The 19087-nt window shown below is 33.4% G+C and overlaps 1 protein-coding gene across 2 annotated transcripts in view; it reads right to left on the bottom strand.

Moving 5' to 3' along the window:
- LOC137408749 (putative acyl-CoA synthetase YngI) overlaps positions 1–12565 on the bottom strand; it is a 28707-nt gene extending 16142 nt beyond the window's left edge. Inside the window, exons 1-6 of one of the 2 annotated variants that reach the window (XM_068095332.1) lie at positions 12468–12565; positions 10983–11156; positions 8266–8400; positions 5843–6000; positions 3867–4047; positions 1452–1538 (exon numbers count right to left, since the gene is read on the bottom strand). In XM_068095332.1, the coding sequence (XP_067951433.1) occupies positions 1452–1538; positions 3867–4047; positions 5843–6000; positions 8266–8400; positions 10983–11156 (735 nt within the window). In that variant the 5' untranslated portion in view covers positions 12468–12565. Of the gene's footprint in view, positions 1–1451; positions 1539–3866; positions 4048–5842; positions 6001–8265; positions 8401–10982; positions 11160–12467 lie in introns of those variants that run through there. The other variant, XM_068095333.1, reaches the window with a different exon arrangement.
- Between the last annotated feature and the right edge of the window lie 6522 nt (positions 12566–19087).

Below are 19087 nucleotides of genomic sequence, written 5' to 3'. Positions count from 1 at the left end.
TGATATTGGTATTATTGATACATATATTATAAGATATTGGTGAATAACTAACTTATTTGGTAAATTTAATTTTTTTCATTTATTGGCCAGATTTAATTAGGAGTATTTGGATTGATTTACCACTAATTTGCATATTAAGAACATGATAAACATTAATTCTTTTTGCACTTAGCTGGTTTATACTAAAATATTTTTTATGGACTAACTCCAATGCTAACCAAAATCTTACTGGCCCCATTTTTGGTAGATAGGTGATTAGTATCATAACTTCCTTGGCAGTTTTTATATTGTTAGCTCTTAAGATTCTTCCATGACTTATCTAAATCTTATTAAATAGGCACAAAAATTCCTTCCTTTCTCAAAACACATGATCGAAGTACTACTAAAACGTGCTTAGTACTAAAATTACAACTTAGTGTAGACGGTAAATGAGACATACATGCAAATGTAGCATTTCTACGAAAGCATTTTAAGTGGTGCGTGTTTATCTTTTATTGGTGGACAAAGGCTTCAGTGTGTAGTACATCGGAGTATAGGCCTATTTTGTCACGTTAGTCAATTGCGATTATAAAATTGTTTTTAGGTGATATTCTCGCACTAGCACAACAATTATTGAGTTGGAAAGAGACTTTAGAAAAAAAAGTTTTTAAATCAAAACACAGAGTTTCATTAGAATCTAAGCGAAAGCTTGAACACAGTGAGTAATAATGTCAAATACTCCAGACAAATTGAGCTAATCACAATAGAGCTTTTATAATATAACCCATAGGTTTAAACAGACAATTACTACATAGTGTAAAAAGATTTATTTTTGTTTAACTCGATTGGTTTTGTGATTGAGAGATATAGTAATTTATTGCAAGAAAAAAGTTGAGTTGAAAAAGTGAGTTGAGTTTAACCAGCTGATGCTATCAAAAGTTGATTTTAATTGTTTGCTACCATTCTCAGATTTTTCTTTCATATTTTACAATTGTTAAATGAAATGTTGGCAGGTCATGATGGTTGTTTTAAAAGCTTTTGCATTTGCTTCTTAAATGTGATTTAAAATCAAGAAACAAGGCAAATCTGAAAGATTACAGGCTAATGTTAAAGCAACAGAAAAATTACATAAATTTTAAAACCTAGTTTTTTGTAATCTGCCATAGGAAAGCTTGAGAGAGCATAAAACTCAAGCGACAGAGACGGTGCTAGCCTGTCATCCCTTTTCCTACAGCCATGATACCACTCTGTAAATTTTCCTTTTTGTAGCTTTAAAATAATACTTGAAGTATTAATTGAAATTTTGAATACATATAAATACTGCCTTTTTTATGTTAGGATTATGCAATGCTTGTCTTGCAAAAACACTTTTAAGGATGATCAAAACTAATTCAGAGTTATCTCCTCTTTTACTAAAAGAAGATAACTTACACACTACGAAATAAAAGACAATAAATTTCTAAAGTTGGTACCTCCACATTTTCAGCTCTTAGTTGCAGGAGTTCATTGGCTAAAGTATAGTGACTGTGAGCAATACACTTGGGCTTCCCTGTACTTCCCTGCAACACAACAATTTCATTAAAACATCATTATGAATTGCACTGTTCCATGCTCTTCACTTCACAGCTAGATACAAACTTAGCAATATGCGGAACCTCAACTTCTTATTACCTCACAAACCAGTTGTCGTTAAAAATTCATTTTAGCAAATATTTGGCTTTATATCCCAAAAGACTTTCCACCGTATAAAGTTTAAAGTTTTTTCAAAATATTTCAGTTTTGTACTAAAAGTGATGAAATGAATAAACAAGATATAGAAATTAAAAGATAAGTCAACTTGAAATTTGTTTATTCTGAGTTTGCATAAGTGATAGAGATATGAATATAAAAATATCAAAAACCCACTGATCTTTATATCCACATTGAACTACGAATTTATGCATCATCGACTCTCCATGTCTGTTTCCATCTCCAAAGTAACATAACATTATTATTGACTATAACTATGAGAATTCAGTTTACAGATAACATTTGACTTATCAAGTTTGTTTTTACACTGTCTTATATAATATATTTGTTTTCGTGCTATAAATAGTCACCAACGGCCTTTATTAAAAAGCTATACTGTGATTTTAGGCTAAAGAGCAAATAAAATTGGTCGCATTGTATGCTTATAGAGATACAATTTTATCTATTAATTTCACTGCATGGTTCAATCATTTTAAAACACCAACCTCAACTTTGTATATAGAGACTATACTGCACATGTCAAGCTCACCAACCTCAACTTTGTATATAGAGACTAGACTGTACATGTCAAGCTCACCAACCTCAATTTTGTATATAGAGACTAGACTGCACATGTCAAGTTCACCAACCTCAACCTTGTATATAGAGACTAGACTGCAGATGTCAAGCTCACCAACCTCAACTTTGTATATAAAGACTAAACTGCACATGTCTAGTTCACAAACTTCAACTTTGTATATAAAGATTAGACTGCACATGTCAAACTCAGCAACCTCAACTTTGTATATAGAGACTTGACTGTACATGTCGCGGCCACTTGCCATGACATTGTTCGCTACGTATCATTTCGTTTTACTATTGAGAGGTTGGTTATCTAATATCGATTTCGTTGACTAAATTATTTCATCTGCCTATTATGGAATAGCTTAATTTGTGCCAATGACCTAGCCTTTATTTTACTAAGTTTCTCTCCATAGAACTACTTTCTAAGAAGTTACTCTCCATAAAGTTACTCTCGATAGGCTTACTCTCCTTAGAGTCACTGTCCCATGAGTTAATCTCCTAGAGGTACTTTCCATGGAGCTATTCAAGCTTATAAGAAGTCGCAGTTAAAACATCAATTTCAACCGTCTCCACTGAAAACGACCTACTCTCATCTAATCACATAGATGAGGCGGTCTTATAAACTGCTTCATCTATTTACATAGATGAGGCGGTTTATAAGATAATTGCAAAGGACTCAGAAACTGGACTCTGTGATTGGTACTGAGAGTTTATGGTTGATCTCGGAGAGTACTAGTTCTTTATCTCACATATCTTCAAAACCTTTTCACTATGGAAAGACATTCAAACTGCTTGCCTATATTCTTCATTCTGCGTGTAAGCTATTATAATGGCTAGCCTTGGTACCTATTTTAAAACATTCATCACAGATCATAAAATTTATAGATCTACCTAAAATAAACTAAATTTAAAATGTAGTTTTATCATTTTGCCACAGCCAACAAAGCAGTTTAATTTTATTTTTACTCAAAATTTACGGTATAAATTGTTGTCTCCTTTTTTTTAATATGTGGCTTTGCACAGATGAAAAAAATGGAGAAGCAGTTACTTAACCGTATTTTTTAAGCTAACAGTAATGAATTTTTTCAGCATCGGACATCAGATATTTATGATATCAATATTTCTACAATAAAGAACGCGGCAAGCCTTTTAGTCAAACTCAATCATGACAGCATTTTTCTTTTGAGGTCAGATTTACTGAACTAAAAACAACTATTAAACGTGGCTTTTGTAAATTGAGTGCAGAGGTTCTTGTGCAGAACTTGTTGCTGATTTTAGAACTTAAATTGAAACTCTAAAACAAAAACTTTAGCTTTTACAGCAAAAATACTGAGTGTATGTCAGCCAAAAGATTTTTCAGCAAAAATGAATTTTATGAGAAAACGCAACAACATTCCAAAGTGAAATAGTTAATGCATAGTGAAGCATATCAGATTTCATACTTCTGCACCATTCTATAACAATATGACTACCTAGTCACTCAAACCTAAAGCGGTAAAAATATGACTGGAACTAGGTTTTAAATTCTCAAAATGAAACCAGTTCTTGGTGAACCAATAGAAGTCATTACTTACTGAGGAAAAGAGATGATGGAGGCGATATTTTGGTTTGACTGACTTTTTTGCTTCTTCAAGTTTCTGATCTGATACAGACTTTCCTATCTCTGTAAGCTGACTGAGGGGTTTTAGACACCTGTGTGCAGGTGCTCTGTCATTGTGGGAATTGTCATAGAATATATGCTCTATGAAGGGAAGTCTAAAACAAAAATCATACTTTGCAGCAAGTGTTGTTTTAGCTGCTACTATGTACAGTAAAACTGTGACATCTGAAGTCACAGTTACTTGCTATGTGAAGTTTAAAATTTGAAGAGAAATTCAGTTTGTATGTTAAGTTTAGATATTTACTTCATATAAAAGTCACAAATCTTGCAAAGACATATGAGCAAATGTGTAAGCTCGGCATTGAGCAATGTCAAAGATAAACTTTCACTCAATGAAGTTTAAATGATTACCTACATGTATCTTTTATTATTTTTGTTTTCATCAGCAGTTTCACTTTTTTACATAGCTGTAATGTTTTGAAATGTTTTCTTCAAAATTACTACATATGTCGAAACCACCTTTTGCACAAAATCCACATGGTGTGTCAAATGACTTTTATATAGAGTTGACCAGAATCAAGGTTTAGTTGTACTGAAAGCTTAATAATTAATAATACTGTTACCAAAGTCAAGTAGTAGTTCTTTTACAATTACCAAAAAACATTTACTGCACAGACATCAAATGGTTTGAGCTAATCTGAGATGCAAGTTTGAAAATTTCAAGTGTCATCTTATCCAATAGTAGGCGACTTTATAAGAATTGGAGTAAGTTTATACTCAATACCTTCGCTGTTGCAGTCGAGGCCAAAATCAAAGAATAAAAAGATAGTTTCATTTAAAAAAGGTCTGCATATACTCGTAGCATATGTATTTGCTAGACTAACATTTTGAGAAAAAAATAAGGATTTATGTAGTTTACTATTTATTCATGAACGTGAAGTTATGGTCTGCATGCTGTTTTCAGCGATCGGTGACCAGCATAGTAGTTACTCTGTAACAAACTACAAACAATCCTTATGAAAATCTTTAGAATAAATCAAACGGGTTTGTTACGAGGCCAGCTAAAATATCTAAAATGGCTATTTATAAAGATCTCAGGCAATAACCTTAAATAATGCATTGCCATGCATCCAGTTATCAATAGAACACCTGGCTGAGTTATTGCGCAAATTCATTCCTGAATTAAGAGAAAAATCTGTTGTAACTATCCTGAAATTGTCAGTAGGTCATTAGAATCCAGAAACCTCTTGTGCAACCTAGTCACTGAAGGCTGGTACCAACTGTATCACAGTATGTCAGCGTTAGTCTCACAATACAACCTGTGATCGGATGAAATAACTTTGTTCACACTATCACAAACCAATCTGTGCTGACATTAGTGGAATTCTGAGTAGAAGTGATCAAATTGTACAATGCAGTGGCTGAAACGAAGAAATGCTAGTCCTGCAGCCAAAACCATAAAGGAAGAGATAAATCAAGCAATTAGCCAATCACCATTGCCAGAGTGGTGCACATTGCATTGAGTGTCATGGATGCACACTGAAATATCAAGAAGGTTTGACAGCTGCAATGTTTCCCCGACATATTTGCTTTATCTCAGCGAAGTCATCGGTCTGCAGTGCACACAGTTGATGAATAATCACCGAGAGGACAACTACCGACACATTGGGATTCAGTGTTGACCAGCAATTACCGACTAGATGGAAAGAACCCAAACGCACCCAAACTGGCAGTAATATCCTAATGTCATGAGGCAACGTAATAGCCACTGCCCTTGATTGTTATTGGCTAACCCGCTATAGCATCATGGACAATGTTGAAGTAACACCACAGTGGCTAGTAGTATAAAATTGCCAAGTTATGCAGAATGGAGTAATTTCTCAAATATTGTAAATGCAGCCAGAAATTGATACCAATATGAAGGAACACCACACTCCTATGCAAACTTACTTGTCAGAGTTAGGATGGGTGTCAGTTTCTTTGAAAAAGTCTAAGAAGCTGGTACAGATTGTGCCAGAAACTCCTTCTCCCACCACTACTGCTTTTGGTACCATGTTATGTAGAATGCTTGTTATTGATATGTCCATAGGCGTATAAATGTATGGGTGCTGAAACAAAACTCCTTATTGAAAAAACTAGCAATCAATGCTATGACACAATGGGATAGTCACACCCTGGAATATTGGCAGACTAGTATACTGACATATTGTAATGACTGAATAGATACATTGACATGTCAGTGCGTTGACATGTCAATGCATTGACACATTACTGCATTGATGCATTGACACATTGAGGCACTGACCCATTAATGCCTTGATGAATTGACACATCTACACATTAACACAATAATGTATTGATGAATTGATGCATTGAAATATTGATGCATTGACACATTGATCCATTGACACACTGATAAATTAATGCATTGACACATTTATGCATCGTAAAATTACTGCATTGATGCATTGCTGCACCGATGCAATAACACATTTATGTTTTGACACATTAGTGCATTGATGAATTAACACATATATGCACTAATGGGAATTTCTGAGTTGATGCATTGATATATTGAGGTACTAGTATTTGATAAGTACTCATGTTTTTGCATTAAAACAATTGATCACTCCTGAATGTAGTACTCTAGAATCCTAATAACAACTGACTTAAAAGTTCTCCAATAACTTTTTCTCAGTTTTTGGTGCCATCAACTTTGTGACAGAGAGGCTTTGACACGCTGACAGAGAGGCTTTGACATGCTAACAGAGAGGCTTTGACATGCTGACAGAGAGGCTTTTACACTCTGACAGAGAGGCTTTGGCACGCTGACATGTCGAATTAGGTTGTAGCATGAACTTGATTCAATGTGTCCCCATTTTGCTGTTGTTATTAAATACTGGCATACAAGCGATATTGACTATTTAAATAGCGCAAATATTATTGGTAAACGGTCAATATATCAGAAGATTTTTCAAGCCTGATATGGGGCAAAAAAAGTTCAACATAAATTAAATTGGCACAGTTGTTCAAACACAGTTTTAAAAATTTACCAAATTAAAAAAAAATTTTTTATTAAAGAGACTTAAAAATTAACCAAAAAAGTTTTCGAAGACTTTGGCTAACAAATGCTTTAAAAATGATACAAATATAAATTAATAGGGCAAAATATACATGCAAATTTTCAGAATTCGGCAATCTTCGCTATCGCCCTTGACATAGCAGTGCTTAAAGTTTGATGCCACGAACTAATTAAAATGGCTGACTTACTCAATAATATACCAACTGAAAGATTTATTTGTTTTATGCTCTAGCTAGACTCAGCTTATACAAGGTAAACCTCATGGAAAGTGATCAGGTTGTCATTTTTGAATGTCAGAAGTCAGGATGTGGCTAAAGAACCTTGCTTAAATTTTAAAAGATGAAAGCACTAAGAACAGTCGGTTTGACACTTTGGCATCAAGGATAGTAGTAAAAGAGTTTGAACATCACTGATATATATTGTATACTGTAGTATGAACAGCAACTTTTTTAAAAGCATGAAGTCAGTTTTAATGGCTTTAGTTTTTGGTCAACATGCAAATCATGAAGACACATGCATAAAATGCATTTTTAACAGCGTGAAGTGTAAAAAATAAATTGAATATTCAACCATATACAATAAGTTTGCTTTTTTAGTTGCTACGCTATCAGCAAACATCCTAACTTTATCATGTACTTGCTTTTCGTCCTTCCGTTTTACTATGGAGAGTTATCTTCTCTCACAAAGCCAGTCAATTTTTAGTGTATAGTTGAAGTTGATTACATAACTATTATAGTTGATGTGTTAGAACAATTATAAGTAGATATTTCCTCCTTTTTCTCTGAATTTTTAAACATTCAGTAGGTCTATGTAGAACTGTTGAGATTAAACTGGTTTGTAATGCATAAATTACTGCTTTAATCGTCATTCAACAAGATTTATCTTCTCTTGCAAATTATTGTCAATAAAAACATTTATTTTTGTATGCATGAGCTTCAAGCTGGGAAATTTTCATATCGTTATAATTTTGATTATATAATTATAATCAAAATTATAGTTATAATTATATCAAAAATATAATTATATAATTATATCAAAAATATAATATTATAATTATAATTATATTTTTGATATCTTTAAAATCAATCTAACTTAGATTTTTCTAATATCAGTCATTGATATATTGATATTTTTAAAAACATGAGTAAACTCACAAAGTATTTAAACGGATTTTAAAAACTATTAGATCTTTCCTGTTCTTTCACTTGGTCTATGAGAAAATTTATTTTGGGGGGCCAGACAATAAAATGCATAAAAATTGCATTATTGGAAAATATATATATATACTCACAGCGAAAGCTACACCAATAGCACTGCAGGCTGTAAACAAGTTAACTGCTTCTATCGTAGAACATCCAACTACAGCAAACGTATCTTCACCTGGGATAAGACCCAGGGCCAACATTCCCTTAGCGTAGCCATCTGCCTGCAGGTAAATGATAAACTTTACGATTGTCAGTGAATATAATATTGCTCCAAGCCAATATAATAGTTCAGATCTGCTTTGTTAAAATCCTTAAGCATGATACCATATTTTCAAGTGCTTCCTTCATATAGAAAACTACTGTACAGGTTTATTTAATGATCCAAATTAGCATATTGCTAAGAAATTCAGTTACAACAAAAAGAATGAAGCTTATCATGTTCATTTGAAATGTTGAAAAAACAGCTAATGGTTCTGTAGCTACTCATAAAATTATTGATTGGGAAGTATAATGCTCGCAAAACCTTTTTTGAAAAAATCTACATAACCAAGATAGCTACTACCACCATGAAATATGCATGAGATAATATATACATGTATATTATAATATTTATATGTAAAACATAGTAGTTGATACATATTTATTAAAAAGTTTGTAAGAGTATGTATTCGTTAAAGTTGTGTTTTTATCAGCCCATGAATAACATAACATGTGTTTATCATAATTTCAAAAATCCGCAGGGTTCACTTAAAAGGCATGTTTGCAAACATATTGAGTGCAATATGCAATATCTAATGTAGCGCAACACTGTATGATGTGTCACATGTTGCCTTTGCTCATTCAATCATATGAACTATCAAAATATGTTTAAATTTTTCTCCACCCACCTTTTTTGTTGATAAATATGCTGATGCTTTCAAATTTTTTTGAAAAACACTTCATTTTGATAATATCTAAGTGGTTGTTGACAAATCTTTTTACTGCTGCAAAGCAATACACCAGTTCCTTCTTTTTTCAAGTCTCGCATTTTGTGGCCTTAATGCATTTGACATTTTTATTAGCATCGGTTGTACACCTGTGGTACAAAAGAGGCGAACTGATTTATTTTTTGCAAAAAAAATTCTCTCCAGGCATGGTGTGTGCATTTAATACCTGCAGGCTTTGCTACTTGAAACTAGGACTATATCTAAAGTGAAAACTATGGTTTGAGTGGATTTATTATCGGCAGAAATGTTTCCTCTCTATTAAGACGATGCATTTCATTTTCAGAAAAGTCGCACAAAAGCATTCAGAAATATTATAGCAGAGTTCATTGGAAACAGCTTTCTATTGCTACAAAACTTTGGCTACATGACTGCGGTGAGTCGAAGCTCTTTGTGGCCACAACAATCAATTTTCATATTTGCATTGTCATTATGTTGATTATATAAATAAGCAAAGCGTCCCGTGTTGATATGCATAAGCCTATCTGTTTAGTTGACCAGAACAAGCAGTAAGGAGTTATGCTGGCTTTCTAGCTGTGAGCTAGCTGTGCTAAGTAATCCATCCTCTAGCTAACAAAGGCTTTCAGTCTTTATAGAGAGAGACACAAACCTTTTAATTAAAATAAATTTTAGTCGAAACCTCATTTGGCTGGTATAAATACACAGGTATAGCAAATTATAGTCATATATGTATATCACTTGCTGTTGTAACCTCCGTGAGTTCAACTCCATCATGAAGCAAGCTTTTCAATCCAACATTTTTATAGCTATAGCTGGACACATCGATTTACAGAATCACAGAATCACAGAATCACAGATCATTAGACACACAAACTTTGAGATTCATATATATCATTAGTTAGTTACATAATCTTTTTCAATAGCACCCCAGGTTAGGGCTAACCAAGCGCGTCAACATGCTGGTATGAGTCTTATTATTGTCTTGTTGTCATGTGACCTACTCAGTCGCATGATCAAGTTTTTTTATGATTTTGAGTGAAATTGCATTAGGTTACAAAATCTATACAGATTGATGCGTATGACTAGCCTGTCATTTGCTTCCCTAAAAGTTTGTAAAGCATTTTGGGTGTGGCTTTTAGTAAATAGAGTGGGAGGAAAACGTAATCAACAAGTAAAGCAGTGTGTTGTGTACTTATGAAAAAGGGAACAGCGCATGGAGTGTCTTTAATTCTAGCTTAATAATGATCTTATCTTAAGTTTTAGTACATTTTATCAAAAAGTATCCGTATTTTTCTATCATTTCTGATTGCTTTTGGTGCTTGAGATTATCTGGCTGCCAGAACGTTTTACGATTAAGATCGACAAAACTTGATCACGGCTAAAACACTCAAAGCAATTATGTGCTGTATGACATCACTAGTTGTTATTGTTGTTATAGTTGATATTGGCTACGGTGTTCAAGTTGAGGCATTGGGCGGTCTCTATTATGTTGGTCTTTGCGTAATTGTAAACATCATAATCCCACTTTCACTTGATCTGACCCTTTTAACCGCAATAAAGTTTTGTTGATTTTAATCTTGAAACATTCTGGCAATCAGATCACCTTAAACATTAAAACAATTGCAAATGATAGAAAAATATTGATAATTTCTGATAAAATCTACTAAAATTTTGTTTAAGTTTATCTTACACTAGTATAAGGTGAGCAAGTGTATTCCTCATCCTAACTAGATATAGAGAAACAGTTCTGGTAGCAGTTGTAAGTACAACATCTACTTATATTCATAAACTATAGCATCCCTTGGAGTTGATCCAAAATATCCTTTCTTTAAAAACAACAAACACTACACACTCCTCACCTTATCTAGTATCTCTGTAGTGGTGAACCTTCTATTCGTTTCCAAGTTGACCACCTCACCGACTACTCCCCTTTTTCTAGCTTTCTCAAACAGCTCATATAAGACTAGATCTTTTTGAATTGGATGGCTAGGATCAGTGGCATCCACATAGCTCTTGGTTAGAGGCCCTGACATCTGGATAAAGAAAATCAATTTTACGTTTTTAACTTTTTTTAAAAACATCAAGTACTACACTTTCCTTACCTTAGCTTATGGTTAGAGTTTGTAACATCTGGATAAAGAGAGATAATTGTTATAATAGAATATCAAATACTTTGGTTTATAAAGGTTTTTAGTCCTGGTTAGCAGTACTTTTCAATAAAAATCACAGTAAATCCTTTAATATAAGCAAGAGCTCAGTACTACAAATTTTCTTAACTATTAGCACACTCCCTTATACTGTGTGTTGATGCTCTGCAAAGTTAAATTAGAAGCTTCTGGAAGCTAGCAATAGCAGATAGAATTGAGTCACATGTTTGTGATGTCACAGTTTTAAACCCTTACATAAGCTATTACTAGTATCCTGACAGTGGAGTATGTCATGAGAGATCATCAGATCTAGAAACTATATAGTGCATCACCAGGCTAGGGTTCCTGTTTTACAGTTTGTCCACATTGATGTAGAACAAGATACTTTTATCTTCCCTCATTATGACATTTTTTCCCCATTTGACGTAAACAAAAACGTTTGCTGAAATTCAAATACCTATATGTAAAACTACCCAAAAATCCTGGCATAGCATGGGTAATAGAATAATTACTTAATGAATTTGAGTAACTTACCTGAAAAGCTAGACCTTCCTTAAAATCTTTATTAAAACAATACCCACATTTTGGACCAGATTAACAATCGTTACGCGTAAGGGCCAGCAGTGGTAGTTGTTACCCCAAAGCAAGCTTGAGTATCTTAACCAACACAATGACTATTTGCTCAATGAATCCATTGTATTCCATGTAGCTTATTGATTGAGTTTGCCGCCTCTAGATCTAGAGGTCATGAGATCCAACTCAGTGCCATGGGAAGTTTTTGATGCTAGATTTTAATTGCTGGAACTGGACACAAGGTTTAATAAAAAGACAAAAAATCATAAAGTGAAACACTAAGATTTATACATAGAGATTACCAGTATTCTGAAATGCCAGAAGGTGGTTGATTGGTACAGTCGTTAAGGTGCTGGTCTACTATGGTAAGAATTGTGTGTGTAATTCCTGTATGATGTGATCTCTTTCCCCAACCATCAGTGTCAGCTTTTAACAAACAGATAGATAGGCGCAGTTCTTATTATAGTAAAGATTGTATATCTGTTGCTTCTACAGTTTCAAGCAAAGCTATAATGTAAATTATATCTCTTCTATATTTAGCTCAAATGTGGTCATCGAGTTAAACTCCCTGATTTAATATAGTTTTGATATTTATAATTGTTAAGCTTGATACAACATACTAACCTCTCTTAATCTTCTCACTGTCAGTATCTCTCAAACTCAAGTTCAATTTTCCTTACTTCCTTCGTGTAAGTTATTTTTGACAGCAAGTTGAATATGGTGAGCTAGTCTGGTGAAGTAGGCAGTTTAAACTTTCTTACAGCGAGAATGCTATGCTAGCTATGAGCATGCGCCTCTTTAGATAATTATCTGTTATCAGCTTAGCTAGCTGATAAGGTGGTCTGCCGGCAACCACAGTCTTTGAAACTATCAACAAGGTCATAAATGTTGTAGTCAATACATATTCACTCAAAAGATTGTTGAAATAAGTAGCAGTTAGACACGTGTGTTTATCAATAAAATGAATATATAAGTAATTATAAAATGTACCTCTATCCCAATTCCCCAATCTAAAGGGTTCAACTATTAAGGCATGTTTACAAACAAAATGAGTACAGTATGTATACAAATATCTAACCCAGCACAACTTGGTATTATGTGTCACATTCTGTTTTGACCTCATTCATACATATAAATTTTTTAAAACAGTTCAAGTTTTTCCACCCACCACCTATTTTTCATAAATATGCTGATGTTGGATATTTTTGAAAAGTGCTCCTTCTTGTCAACAATAACTCTGCGGATGTATACAATTTTTTTACAATTTGATAATACTTAATTTCTTGCTTTTCCGAGTCGCATATCTAGTGGCCGCAATTGAGCAAAAATTTTTGATAGCAATGGTTCTATCATCAATTGCAGCAAGGGAGGTTACGCAGTTGACATAAATTTGATAATAGGGTGGGCTTCTTAGATTAAAACAAATATTCTAAATAAAAATAGGCCTAAATTACTGAGCTAGCTTGTGATCGATCACAGGCTACATAAATTGAGGTTATCAAGTGAATCAACTTGGCATAGCTAACCATTGTGCTCAGCGGAGCTCAAAGCATGTGTGCTAATTTTGATCCAATTAATGTACAGAAAGAAGCGTTGACACAATTTTGGGTTTTTTTCACTTCTCATTGCAAGTACTAGTTGTTGCTAACTGCAGTAGCTGCAGATCACTGTATCGTAGTGTCAATTTACAAGATTTCAAGTTTTGAGGTATTTTTCACAAACAGTGTGAAAGTGTTGGCACTTGTTTTCAGAAACAATTCACGTGCCAACACTATAGGTATAAATGTCTAGCTCAGCAAAAATATTCTAATGAGTAAAACTTTCACTTTTTTATTTGGGAAATTTCACTTTTGTATTTGTGAAATTTCACTTTTGTATTTGTGAAACTTTACTTTGTATTTGTGAAATTTCACTTTTGTGTCATTAAAAACTCACCAGATTGTCAACGAGCATACACAGTTTTTTCTTAAGTTATTTTTATACATAAACTAGCTGTGCTAAACGCGTTGCCCGGTAATAAAAAAGTTTGGACTAAAAATTGATTTGTATTTAACATATAACAACATTTACTATTCTAACTTTCAAACTACATATCATGAGAGATGTGTTTTGTGTAGTTTAAATAAATTAAGAGAAAAATGTAAACAACTGTAACGTCTTAAAACTTTGTCAAACAGCTGTAACTTTCAAGTTATTAGCCTGGCACATTGCCAATAGAAAATTGCAGTAAGCTGCTAGGCTTCTAATGCCGAGTACTTCATGACGTTGCATCAGCATTGTTGTCCAGCTGCAGTTATTCTAATAATAGCTATAGCTGGAATGCAGACAGACATACGACATACACATGGACATACTTTGAGAAATATATATATATATATAGGCTGGTTTCTACGAGTTCTAAAATTTCTCAAGCTTAGTTTAACTACAAATCTAAGCTCATAAACAAAACTATAGATAACGATATTACCTAAGTATATATAATAAAAAATATATAATAAATTTAACATGTGTAATCTATCTTTTTTATATAAGCTTATATATATTTATATACATACTATATAGATATAGGCTATATATGATATGTATATATATGTATATATATACATATATATATATGTATATATATATGTATATATATATATAAAATGTATGAATTTGGGTGATGTTCATGAGGGAGGTATACAGCGGTAGACTTTATGCAAACAGGGGTAGATCTCACACTAAAGGAGCACCCATAAACCTCTCCATAATTAGTTCTAACTGACTGTATGGAGTGATGAGGTTCTCATATAGCAATGCCAGGTGACATCTGTAATAAATCAATCAGCAATAACATAGCCAGTTAATTTCATAAGCAACCTAGTTCTAGACCTCGATTCATGCATGACGAAGCCCGGCTAAGACCCTCATTTTTTGCTGTTTTGTGTAGCTACGAGACTGGTCTCATGAGCACCGCTAATTTCATAAGCAACCTAATTCTTGACCCCTATTCATGCATGACTAAGCTCGGCTAAGACCCTCATTTTCTGCTGGTTTGTTTAGCTATGAGAATTTGGTCTCATGAGCGCCACTAACTGCATTACTAAACCTAACACATCGCAATCATACGATGTTTCTAGCCTTGCCTTCTAGATTTAGCCTAAAGCCTAAAAAAATAGATCATCCTGGTCTAGATCTAGGTCAACTCCGGAATTAACGTTGGAAGTTGTACCCTTGTGACAATATTCGATCAAGGTCGCTAGGTTCCAAAGTTAAAAATACCACAGAGTAGCAACTTACCAGGATATAAGTTTAAAGAATCTCATCTGAACACTCCAAATCGTTGTTAAAAGGGATATTAGTAAGTCTTCCGCAGAAGGAGCTACCACAGCAATAAGCCCACTCACTCTGCTCTCTCTACTAACTCTACTAACCCATTGATGCAAATGTTGTTTGAATTACACGCTTCTGTTTGGTAACAATAGAAACGTGCATTTAGCTGTGGCTTTGTGAGGTCACAGCTTTGGAAACCTTGTATAAGCTATTGTTTGAGTTGTCTTGTTTTCGAATGCTAGCTATCTATACTATAATCAGAGCTGTCTCCTTCTAGTGAAGCTCAGAATAAAAAAGATTGTGCATACTAGATCTGTCCTTCAGCTCGCATCCACAATGTAAGAGTTGGGATAAAAATTACGTTGTTCTGTATTCAAACTCAAAACATTCAACTTGTTAGACCAACACTGTAACACCTGCACCAACTAGCCATCTTGAGGCTCTGTCAAAGGGATACAGTTATTCTTAGTGCTTTCTCAACACACTTGATAATCTCTCACAGCACACTAGACTGTCAAGGTGAGTTGATAGTATTACACAATGAGCGTCGTGCCTGTCTGAAGCCATTATTGAGTGTTGGAAAACAATTAAATTCCAGAGGATTTGAACCTCACACTTTGCCTTAATAGCTGCTCCACCCAGCCATTCACAAAGTGTTAAGAATAATTGTGTGGATATTTGTTACACCTGATGATCTTCCACTGCGCTAATAACTTCAATTTAAAATCCTTCAAGTATCTTACATGGACGTTTGCTAAGTTACAGCATCTTTGTGATAAACCTGATAACTAGAAAAGGAAAATGAGTGAAGGACTATGTTACACTTGAAAGAATATGTATTATTTATCAAATATAATTTGTAAACAGAGCGGACATCCAAACGGGAGTAACAAGTTCTCTTTCACGACCTGTCATGCACTTCAACGATACAATTTATACATAGTGAAGAGATATTCCTACAGCTTCGAGAAGAAAGCCCTTATTTTTCTATATATTAAATATTTTGTGGAATCACAACCCACTTTGGAAAAAGCTAGAGCATCTCTGCATTTCTAAAAATACTGTTTCATTTGTATCTGTAGTTACTAGTTGTGCTTTGTGTATGTAGTTATACTTGGTACCAACATGCTTCTATGGTAAGATATATTTGGTGAGATATTTATGGCTCCAGGTCTACTGCATTCATACTGCTTGAGAAAATTATTATACACATCACCAATTGGCCGGCATAGATATGGTAGTGGATATTTGTGAGATATTTACTGTTAGAGATCTAAACCTATAGTTCCAAGGCTATAAGTCATTGTTTATAGATCTATTTTTACTGATTGATGATTATATATCTATGGTTCCCAGTATGTGCCTATGGTTATAGATCTACAGTTAGAGATATATGATAGTAGGTTTGTTATTATGATTCTGCGGTTTGGGGTACAATACATGCTAAAATGTTTATGGTAATAGATCTATTGCTATTGGCCTATGATACACTATATGCTAAAATGTTTATGATAATAGACCTATAGCTATTGGCCTGTGATTCACAGTAGCAATAAAGGTAAACAATAAAACACGATTAAAATCTGGTTGTTAAATATGTCAACACAAAAAAGTCTTCTGACTATAAAAGGGATGTAAAGATCAAAATGTAAGCAATATTATAAATTTGGGAACATTGTATGCAGCTATTGTAATCAGATGTCAATTTCTATGTCTATTATTCATAATAGAAACTAATTATTGAAATAATCTTCACACATACAAGTTCTGTTGAGATAAAGAACTAGTACTCTCCGAGATCAACCAGAAACTCTTTGTACCAATCATAGAGCCCAGTTTCTGAGTCTTTCGTGATCATCTCATGGACCGTATCTCTTAGTCTCATCTTGCTCACCTATGTGAACAGATGAGAGTAGAGGATTCTCACTAGAGATGCTAGAAAATGAAGTGTTAACTACAACTCCTTGTAAGCTGGAGTAACAATATGGAGAGTATCTCTATGAAGAGTAACTCAATGGAGAGTAACTGCAAGGACAGTGACTTCAAAGAAAGTAACTCTAAAGAGAGAAACTTGGTAAAACAAAAGCTAGGTTATTGATTGATTGCTAGTTAAGATCATTAAGTGAATAATGACCAAATGATGTAATTTATTGATGATTTATGTATACTTACCTTTAGTAGTAAAGTATGTGTGTAGACTTACCTTTATTAGTAGAGCATATGTATAGACTTACCTTTATTGGTAGAGCATGTGTGTAACCTTACCTTTATTAGTAGAACATATGTATAGACTTACCTTAATTAGTAGATCATATGTATAGACTTACCTTTACTAGTAGAGCATATGTGTAGACTTACCTTTATTAGTAGAACATGTGGGTAAACTTACCTTTATTAGTATAGCATATGTATAGACTTACCTTTATTAGTAGAACATGTGTGTAGACTTTCTGTTATTAGTAGAGCATCCGGGTAAACTTACCTTTCTTAGTAGAGCATATGTGTAGACTTACCTTTATTAGTAAAGCATGCGTGTAGACTTACCTTTATTAGGGCAGACGTAGAATACATTGCAAGAAAATATCCGCACTGTGATTAATAGCTATTAGAACAATAAAAACTTAGCATGATTTTTATAATCAATCGGTTTGCAAAACTAGAGTTATTTGTATAAACTTTACTACAATAAGAAAAGGATATGTCTGTTTATCTGCCTGTCCAAAAGTGGGGTTAAAGGTTAAAATAAAGAATTTATTTGCACAGAGTTGAGCTCATAAAATTCTCCTTAGTAGCCCATCACTGTAATAATTATATTACAGATATTATCTGCACAAACTGATCACTTTCTGGCTTCACCAAATAAATGAACTAATATTTATTATTTATTTATTATAAATATTTATTATTATCGGTGCTTTATAACAGAAAAATGAACAAAAACAGTATTCATGAAGTTTAGAAAAATACCATTCATTGGTGATTCCCCACAGTACACTTGACAATTTCTTAGCGCATGCTAGACTGTCAGCGTACTAACGATTATAAAAAGTATACATGCATATGAAAAGGAAATGCCCAATATCCGCTCGCGTATAGAATGGGAATTGTCTGCTCGATGCTTAATTGTTTCCGCTGCTTAAATGTTACAATTAGAAAAAAACCATTAGGTTTTACAAGCAAATGAACTCACATTTATCATTTGAGTTCTTAACTACCCAGCATAAAGTCTCAGTAAACATGTTTCTATTAAGAGATTGTGCAAGTTTATTCATACTAGATATCATATCTAGTTGTAATTTCTGTTGCACCCCAACTTCATAAGCTTTCTCAATGATATCAAATACACTCAAACACAAATTAATCATATTTTGGTTTGCTTTTAGGTATTGTAGGTAAGACATGTTATAACTTGCCAAAAAAGTTCACCATCAGCGTACAGTGGGTAATGCATGACTATTGAAGACACAAAGTGAACACTTTCCCATTCAACATGCGTTTGTGGTTTAGCTTGATACATATCATACGATCGTATGATATGTATCTACGTATTGATTATGTATTGGCAAATATCATTATTTGTTACTGGTTTGTTTCTAATGTTGTTCTCAATAAATAGTTTGTATTTAGAATATGTATTGGGCTGTCATCATATAGATTGTAGTACAATAGGTACCTTCCTGTAAAATTTAGATTAAATATTATGTTATTGATTTAGCTAGCGACTAGCTCATATCCCTTCAACCAAATGCAGACTTTCCTATCATTAATTAATTTATTTCGCTAAACTTTTATTGGGATAAATGATGTTACACTACCCATTTCAAGTCAATCACCAGTTGATAAAGTTATAGTCCTTCATATAAAAAGAAAAGCTATTTATTCCTTGCATATTGCGCAATACATGAAACAAAATAGACATATAAATTTATGCA

Source organism: Watersipora subatra, chromosome 11 (assembly GCF_963576615.1).
Source record: "Watersipora subatra chromosome 11, tzWatSuba1.1, whole genome shotgun sequence".
Lineage (NCBI taxonomy): Eukaryota > Metazoa > Bryozoa > Gymnolaemata > Cheilostomatida > Watersiporidae > Watersipora > Watersipora subatra.
Note: the sequence above shows the minus strand (reverse complement) of the source record. Positions and strands in the feature narration are given on the sequence as shown.